The following is a 9971-nucleotide window of genomic DNA, read 5'->3' as shown; positions in this document are numbered from 1 at the left end:
TGGGCTAAAAGTGGGTTTCATATGGGCCCTAGCTAAAACCTACTTGGGCAACCCAGGTTTCTCCCATCTGGGTCCCACATGGAGTTGTCCCATGCGGGCTCATTATGGGCTTTTTATAGGTCCCTTATTTTACCCTTTCAGGTATTGTGTGGGCCTATTACAGTCAGCCCATAGTACAGTTCTTTACACAAACAGCAATAACAAATACTTTTACTTCAACTGCTAACAACTCTAAATACATGTTTTGCGTGCCAATATCTTAAAAGCTGAAACATAACACTGACTCTTGAGAATGTGGTTAACACAAGCTTTAATTTTAATTTTAAAAAAGAAAGAAAAGTACAGTCGGAGGAACTGTTAATGCAGACTCCCACTCCTGGCTCCCTGCCAAAAAGGTGGGCCGATAAAAGGTGTGTGTGTGTGTGTGTATCTGCATGTGTGTCTGCATTTATGTGTGTGTGGTGTGTGTGTGCGTGCGCGCGCGCGTGTGTGTGTGTGAGAGAGGTGTGTGTGCACGCATGTATGCGTGAAAGAAAAAAAAAAAAGAAAAAAATTACATTTCTGGAGGAGCTGCTACTCTGGCCTGACGGGCCTTCTATTCCCCCCCCCATCCCTAGCCCCAATGAGCCATTTGGAGACTGCCTTCTCCGCATCCTTTATGATGGTACGAGTCATCGTGTTCTTCTTCAAGGCTCCTGCAAGACACAAATATAGCAGTGACTTACATCATGTGACAACTCTCAGCCAAATATCGCGTTTCATTTCTGCATATTAAATGGTAGGGGGAGTGTCATTCATTTAAATAAAAATAAAACAAGAACCATCGACTTCTTAACTACCCCAGACATGACCTATGCCCACCCTTACACACCTGTAGTTGCATGATTGGTATTCTCTATATTTGTAATACTGTATTGTCCACCTACCATAAACGACTTCAAACAGCTTGAGGGGCTTGAAGCCCCTCTTGCCATTTCTTCCCAAGAAGTTGAACCCTCTTGAAAACTTGTGTTCAAGGAGGAAGGCCATCATACGGCGGGTGACCCCGTCAACAGTGGCCCCTCCAATGTCAGCCACAGCTGCAATCTGAGGGGTAACAAACACAATACAAGGCACAAGGCAGGTTAATCTATATTGCTCACTGGAGTAAACCTCTCAATATGGAAGCACTGCCAGATACATGGATATGAGCACACTTTAGAAGTTTCATATAAAATTCACTGTTAGTGAGTTGCGTTTCATTAAGCTAGACCTGGGGTCACCAATTCAAAGCAGTCTGTATTGATACTCAGAAAACTTAATGTTTACAATGCGAAGAGCCCCCACAAAGCGATTTTTTGATGCAAGTTATAATCATGCCGCCAGCCAGCAAAGCCACCAAGAGCAACCGAATCGTTGTTCAAGTTACAACATCCAGTCATGAATTTTAACTCTTGACTAACATGATCTTGATGAATGGAAAGCTCCACAAACATGTTCAAACATTGTATTGTTCAAAAGTTGTATTGAAACCAGTCCATACAATTTCGTATCTTCATCTAATTTATTTCATTTCATCAAGGCCAGGGCTATTCAATTAGAATTTCATTCGGGCCACATTTTGAAACCAAGAACTTAAGCTGGGCTGCACATGTTCAGCAGTCACTAACAACTGGCAATAGCAATTTTCAACCAGTAAAAACTATCTAAATATTATCTTAACATTGAATGTTCAATGTAGCCTTAAAAGACAAGCCAGAGAATCACAACACAAGATCATTTGTTGTCCTGCAATATCAAAACTGTTGCTACATTACTGCAGTAAACTGCAGGGGGAAAAAAACTATCATACATTGTGCAATGCAATTCGTGCATTGTTCTTTATTGCAATATTTTGGACAGAGTACATCCCAGTATTGCAAGTTCAATAACTTTACTGTTATCTGACCCCACAAATTTACCAAACAGAAATTATCTGTCCTCTTAAGTGAATATGTGGTTGTGATAAAACACCACCAGGGGAAAAATCGTGGGAGGAAGATGTGTACAGCAGGCTACAGAGGATTTTTGCAGTAGCATAGGCCTACATAACTGCAAGCAATCTTGAAATAATTAATTGATTAGTGACCGGGCGCATCGGAACTTGATATGGAACGTTAACGTTACGTGCATTCTGAGTGACCAACTGTAACCTTTAGCCATATGAACACTACTGCAGACACACCCCATCCTTTTTGAAGGACCTTTGAAGTTAGTTGTCAAGTCTGCGAAGCTGCGTTCACAAATAATTTTTTTTACCGGACTCTAGCTTACTACAAGCGTGGATGTGCCCATTGTCTCGTCAATGCGATCACAAAACCAGGCTGGTCTCATAACTGTATTTCCCTCCCAACTTGACGCTCACACTTCTTTCGTTCACGTGTATGATACGGACATTCCACAAACACATCTCAAATGCTCACGCTTATTGTGCAATGGTCATCATTGGCATGTCGTTTTGATCGACTTCGGAGGTTTAATTTCTTTACCCATAAAGTAGTCCTACGAAACTGCTAGATGCCGCCTCCGTGTTTAATCTTTGAAGTCGGTTGTCAAATCTGTGTATCTCCGTTGTCCGACACCCCATAAATAATTTTCCAGTGGACTCTTCCACAGCAACCATGGACATGGTGCTAGCTCAGTCTCATTATTGAAGATGGGAGATTGTTTGCCTAGTCAACATTTGTTTATGGACTGATTTCAGACACATCGCAAACGCACGCACCTTGTACTACAGTGCTGCTTTGGCATGACGCGAGACGCTTGTTACTGCACATTGCAACGCCCGACACTCTTCCAACAACATTGATTGAAAAGATTTGTTTAAGAATGCAAATAAGCATATTAAGAATGTAAAACGGATTGGAAATTAGAGAGGGAGGCAAACTAACTAGTGTAAGCGAGAGTTTAAAATGTATGTTTGTTCTGGAGACTCGCGAATGCTGTTAAATTTTTGAAGCGGGCCGCTAATTGAATAGGCCTGATCTAGGCCAAAGTGTAATATGTTAACACTTTTTTTTACATCACCATAAGTAAACTTTCCTCGAAGAAAAAATAAAAAATATAAAAAAAGTATTTAACCTCAGTTTTCCAGGTTTGCGCTGCACATATAGTGCCTGATTCGTGCCCCCCTGAACCCCTCCCCTCACGCTTGTGTGAGTCTCACAAACCCAGTTGCTCCACCACCACCAGCAGTAGCCACAGCCATTTTACGTATGTCCTGCTACTTCCTTAAAAGTTTTCTGCAGTCGCTACATGGTTATTATGGACAGGGAAAGCCGTGTGGATAAAGTTCATGTCATACGAATGTAAGCTGCAGTATGCTATTGGTGTAGCCATTTTTAAAACAATTGGGCTTTTGCATGTTAAATAACAGCCGTTCATAGGCTACAGGAAGCAACAGATAGATTCAGTTCACATACAGTACATTTAAAATACATACCAGTTCTGCCATGAAGGTGGGGTCTTGCAGTTTCTCCTCCATGGACATTAGATCAGTAATTGCCTTTAGGGGGAAACCTTCAGGAGTGGTGCGAATTAGGTCAGGCATGTTTTGATGATTTTGCACGAGGGCCTGGAGAATTCTCCCATGTTCCACTTGAGTGTCTTTCAGGTCCTCCAGTAGTCTCAAAATACGCCAAAACATGCCATCCCGAATATTTTGTCTTGGGATGAAAGACTCGGCAGCTGCAGGCGTCTCTGCAGGCGTTTGCAGAGCCCCGGGTGCACGCTGGAGAGGCGGAGGCGTTCGAAGAGCCCCAGGTGGAGGAGGAAGAGGTGGAGGTGTTTGCAGAACCCCGGGTGGAGGAGGAAGAGGTGGAGGTGTTTGCAGAACCCCGGGTGGAGGAGGAAGAGGTGGAGGCGTTTGCAGAACCCCGGGTGGAGGAGGAAGAGGTGGAGGCGTTCGCAGAACCCCGGGTGGAGGAGGAAGAGGTGGAGGCGTTCGCAGAGCCCCGGGTGGAGGAGGAAGAGGTGGAGGCGTTCGCAGAGCCCCGGGTGGAGGAGGAAGAGGTGGAGGCGTTCGCAGAGCCCCGGGTGGAGGAGGAAGAGGTGGAGGCATTCGCAGAGCCCCAGGTGGAGGAGGAAGAGGTGGAGGCATTCGCAGAGCCCCGGGTGGAGGAGGAAGAGGATGGATGTCATCATTCTCCTCATCTTCGCTGGACATGACAACTGGCCTAAACATATATTATAATCAAGCACAATCAATAAGTTAGAGCATTTCAGTTAAACTGTAACTACTTCAACTAAAGCATTAGCTTATATTTATAAAGGAATTCACTAAGTCAGGCATCCGGGCATTTCTCATGTTTGCACCAAAATCAGGCGCCCACCATACTCATTTGGGGGAAACCACAGGAGAATCGTAGGTTAGGTGTCTTATTTGAAAGCAATTTGAATAGTGTTATGTTAAATTATGTGAAGTGGTAATGAATGAACATGAAGGTAAGTTGTTGGGACATGGTAAGAAGTGACATCTACAAAAATTAGGACTTGATTGGCATTGAAAAATCACTGCATGTGCCGTTTATGTCCCCATTGGCAGGAGGCAGCAATACTACATACTACTCATGTTTTGGGAGGCAGCAATATTACAATTTGCGAACTGTTTGATGACATTAAGCTAAATTAATCATCATGTTCCTCCCATAGGGCCTTAATGTAAATATCTCCCCAATTTCAATATACAGTGGATATTGAAAGTCTACACACTCCTGTTGAAATGCCAGGTTTTTGTTATGTAAAAAAAATGACAGAATGACAAATAATTTCACAACTTGTTCCATCTTTACTATAAATTATTACCTGTACAATGCAATTGAAAAACAAATGCAAAGCTTTAAAGGAAAAATGTAGAAAATAAAAAACTTAAATAAACATGGTTGCATAAACATGCACACCGTCAAACTAATACATTGTTTTAGCACCTTTGGCTTTTATTACAGCACTCAGACTTTTTGGGTAGGAGTCTATCGGCATGGCACATGTTGATTTGGCAAAATTTGTCAATTTCTTTTGGCAAAAGTACTCCAAATCTGATGGGTTGATGGGATCTAGGTCTGAACTCTGGCTGGGCCATTCCAAAACTTCAATTTCATTCTGGTGAAACCTATTCTTTTGTTGATTTAGGAATGTGTGTAGGGTACTTGTCGTCTGAAGGATTAAGTTTTTCTTCATATTCAACTTTCTAACAGGGCCGAAGGTTTTGCGGCAATACTGACTGTAATTTGGACCTGTTCATAATTCTCTCCTCCCTGACTAAGGCCCCAGTTCCAGCTGAATAAAACAGTACAAAAGCATGATGCTGCCACTACCATACTTCACTGTAGGTATGGTGTTATTTGGGTGGTGTTTTGGCCAAATATTCTTTTGGAATTATATCCAAAATGTTCACCCTTGGTGGAGTACATTTTGCAAAAAGACATCTTTAATGTCCCAAAAGCATATGGGAAAATGTGCTATGGTCTGATGAAACCAAGGTTGAACATTTTGGACATAATTTCAAAAGGTATGTTTGGTGCAAAAACAACACTGTACATCACCCAAATAACCCCATGCCTAGAGTGAAGCATAGTGGTGGAAACATCATGCTTTGTGACTGTTTTTCTTTAGCTGGAACTGGGGCCTTAGTCAGGGAGGAGGGAATTATGGACAGCTCCACATTGGCAGTGGTAGTGGCACAAAACCTTCATCTCCCTGTTATAATGTTGAAGATGAAGAAGAACTTAACCTTTCAGAACAAAAATTACACACGAACACACACCTAAATCAACAAAAGAATGGCCTCACCACAATAAGATTGAGGTTTTGGAATGGCCCAGACAGAGTTCAGACCTGAATCCCATTGAACATCTGTCAGGTAATGTGAAGAGGACTGTGCACAGGGCATGCACTTGCGATGTGTGAGATTTGGAGTACCTTTGCAAAGAACAGTGGGCTAATATTGCCACATCAAGATGTGCTATGCTGATAGACACCATGTCAAAAAGTCTGAGTGCTGTAATAAAAGCCAACGATGTTAAGACAATGCATTAGTATAAGGCTGTGCATATTTATGCAACCATATTAATTCAAGTTTTTTATTTTCTATATTTTCCATTTAAAGTTTGGAGTTTGTTTCTCAATTGCATTGTACATGTTATCATTTTTATTAAATGTGAAAAAGGTTGTGAAATTATTTGTCTTTGTTATTTTTTTACATCACAAAAACTTGACATTTGAACAGGGGTGTGTAGACTTTGTATAGGCACTGTAGCAGTACTTTGGCAACGCGACAGTGACGACACGCCGACTTAGTTAATATACAGTAAAAACTATGTATATACCATTCATTCATTCATTCATTATCTCTAGCCGCTTTATCCTTCTACAGGGTCGCAGGCAAGCTGGAGCCTATCCCAGCTGACTACGGGCGAAAGGCGGGGTACACCCTGGACAAGTCGCCAGGTCATCACAGGGCTGACACATAGACACAGACAACCATTCACACTCACATTCACACCTATTTAGAGTCACCAGTTAACCTAACCTGCATGTCTTTGGACTGCGGGGGAAACCGGAGCACCCGGAGGAAACCCACGCGGACACGGGGAGAACATGCAAACTCCGCACAGAAAGGCCCTCGCCGGCCCCGGGGCTCGAACCCAGGACCTTCTTGCTGTGAGACGACAGCGCTAACCACTACACCACCGTGCCGCCCATGTATATACCATATTATATTATATTATATATATATATAAAATTCAAATAGACTCACCGCTTTTTTCGCTTCCCCCGGCCCATACTGTCCGAACACTCAGGCTCTGTACCTACGTCAGTATGTCTACGTTCCTCTTGCATTAATTTTGCATGTGCACTTTCATATGTTGCTGTGGGAGACAGATAAATCAGTAAATCAGGCAATTATCAGGCATAAATCAGGCAATTACTTTCATTCAGATAACATTTTAAAAGGTGCAGTGTGTAACATTGTGGCCAAAGTAGGTATTGCAACTACTCTGTTCATTGAAAATGTGATGCCATGAATATTTACTTATATAATTATTATACTTACTTATATACTTATATACTTACTTAATAATATTTGCTAGTATGACCAAAATACAGTAAGTTTTCCTGCTAAAAATTCCCATTTCTGGAAATCCAAAATGGCACACATGGAGAAGATCCCATTTTTCATGTACGAAAAGTGTAATTTTCCCAGTCATAATGACTACATAGAATTTGATGGTGATGGTAAGTATTTGTGAAAAAGGTAACATTTGTGAATGGGCAGCATGAATTCTGGAAACAAACTACTAAAGATATTACACACAGCACCTTTAAGATGGAAAATGAGTTCTTGCATGCGAGATGAGATGAGATGAGATGAGATGAGATGAGAAACTGTAGAGCAACTCCCCTTGATCAGTTTATAGATTGGTCAAACCAGCAGTAATTCAGAATCTAATAAAACTAAGAAGTCATTGATAGTGTAGGATTAGTATCTTAATAACTATACCACTGGATGTGGTTATACATTGTTAAGAATATTTTTTTGAGTTCATAAAGTTTTGGGCTTTAATGAAAACCCCACTGCCCAAAATATGACAACTATCTAGGACATGACAATCATCTTTATTATGCCATTGTAATGTCTCCATTTAAAGGCCCCAACAATGTATTTAATTTATGCATCTATTCTACAGTGATGACAAGATTTCTATCATATCTTTTAATAAAATACATCTAACTACCTGCTTCAGAGACTAAGCAATGAAGGTTTAAGTAACTGTTGACAATTCCGTTAATTTTTTTTTTCCTGAAAATATATGCTCAGTGTTGGAAAGACTGCCTGTTAATTCACCTTTGGCTAAGGCCCACACTAGAATGTTGATTGACCAATCACAGCGCAAAAAAAGGTCCGACAGAGGTCTACAGTTTTTGACAGCGCAAATTCTTGCAACTGTAACCCAAGGGGGCGGGACTTAGCCAAAGGCGAACTATGTTCATGTGTCCAATGTGCGTCGAGTATGCTATTCATGTTCCCGCGCTCAGTCAGTCAGTCAGTCAAGGTCGTTGGTGAAGACTAGGTGACAAACGGAGAACATACAAGGAAAAAGGAGCGAGATGCAGAAAACACCTTCTCTATCCAGCGACGTAGGGCATTTACAGGATGAGCAGAGGGAGAAATAACAACAGTAATGACACATTAGCAACGCCGTACAGAAATAACGGTTTATGGCACAGACCCTTTCGGTTCTCGCTCATCTAGCTGCTACAATGACTGCTTAGACTGCAACAATAATACCTAACACACATTTAAGTATCCGTCATAAAGACGTGAAACTCGTCGAGTGACGAGTGTGTTCATTGATAAGCTAACACAATCTAAAAGTAGACATACCATCACACTGCCCTGGCGCTGTGTACAGTTTACCTTCTATGGTTTGTGCACTCACTATTTGCCATTACTTTCTCCAACCGTTGTTACAGATTACAGGGAACGGCCTGGATTTAAGAGACAAATACATGTTCCTCTTATTTTGAACACTTATTTGCAGGCAGTGCTTAATTTGTAAAGTGGGAGGTCCCGGAGCGCAGAGGATGAGCGGCTCCAGTGCGGAAAAAAGAGGGGGGGAGGGGGGCGCGGTGCTGCGCTTCTGGGCATGTTTTGTAATAACACTGCAAATTAAGTTCATCTGCAGATATTTTGTGGATGTCGTTTCATGAGAGAAATCACCAACAAGACAGATATCAAAATCAGACATTAACACTAAATAAACTTGCATTTTTTTATTTAATTATTATTATTTTTTTGTTACATAGTCAAAAGAGGTGTCGGATCACCGGATCCAGTGTAAATAGCTGCCGGAGCCAACGCCCGAGGTTCCGGAGCGCGCTCCGGCTTGCTCCCCCTCAAATTAAGCGCTGTTTGTAGGACACTGCCTCTGATCTGTCCTACAGTCTACCAACAGCAAAGGAACACAACGCGAGCTAATGTCGTTAGCTAATAGCTACTACAGAAGAACAAAGAGGTTACAATGGGTTATTTTAGCCTATTAGGTTACACACTCACCGCCACAGAATGTTAACAGCAATGTAATGCCTTTTCTGGCTAATTTTATTCATCTTACCTCCAACAAAGTGGTCACTACACAAGCATTGGTATGCCGCTATCCATCTTCTCCGTCGGTCAGCATCTACCGGGATCCGATAAAATGATAACCCTTGCCTTGTTTGTTGATGGTTATTACATCCAGGTGCACAACAATATAGTGGCATGATGGAAGTCTTGCTGAAAATAAACACTTTCTTTGCTGCCGTTCCTCAATGCTGGCTGTGGTAAACTACTGGTAGTACATGTCCAAAATGGCGGCCGCGTTTGTCGTGACATCACGTGAAAAGGGTCTTTGAGGTCGGCCATATTGTAAAAGTGGAGAATCAGTACAAGCATTGCTAATGGGAGCCCCGATCATCTAGCCTTGAAAATATCGCTGACCTTCACAAATTTCACAGCTTATCTTCCTTACTAAAGATAGTAACCACGAAAATAGCTTGATACTGACTTAAAGATCGGAATCAATATCCAAAGTTTCACCAGGCTTGATTACCAAAGTTAGCTAACGACAGCACCTCATTCATTTACATTAACTTAAAGCCAGTTAGTTCCTGTCCTTTTGGTTAACATGATGCAGTAAAAACATAGTTGCAGAAATAGCATAGTTATTGCCAAAATACACTCGTATCATGCAGAAAGATTTTACCAACCTTTTGTTAAGTGATCCAACTCGTGCATGCACTCTTCTCTTCACAGGCAGCAGAGACAAAAGCCAGTCAGCAAACAGCAGAAACTGCGCGAAATGTATCCATTTCACAGGGGGTGGAGATTTCCCAGTTTGCATTGCTTCTTGCTTTTGTTATCCTGCAGGAGTTGCACTGGAATATGCCTGCTTTCTTTTCAGTTATTGCAAACT

The 9971-nt window shown here is 41.8% G+C and overlaps 1 protein-coding gene across 1 annotated transcript; it reads right to left on the bottom strand.

Moving 5' to 3' along the window:
* Positions 1-422: 422 nt before the first annotated feature.
* On the bottom strand, positions 423-9971 carry LOC132873015 (formin-like protein 2). Its single transcript, XM_060908192.1, has 5 exons — positions 9766-9971; positions 6773-6884; positions 3461-4193; positions 927-1086; positions 423-695 (listed from the first exon to the last, which is right to left on the bottom strand). Exons 1-5 carry the CDS (start codon positions 9791-9793, stop codon positions 574-576), a joined length of 1155 nt encoding a protein of 384 aa, XP_060764175.1. The 5' UTR covers positions 9794-9971; the 3' UTR covers positions 423-573.

This window comes from Neoarius graeffei, chromosome 25 (genome assembly GCF_027579695.1).
Source record: "Neoarius graeffei isolate fNeoGra1 chromosome 25, fNeoGra1.pri, whole genome shotgun sequence".
In the NCBI taxonomy this organism is placed as follows: Eukaryota; Metazoa; Chordata; class Actinopteri; order Siluriformes; family Ariidae; genus Neoarius; species Neoarius graeffei.
This window is presented reverse-complemented; position numbering and strand designations above follow the sequence as displayed.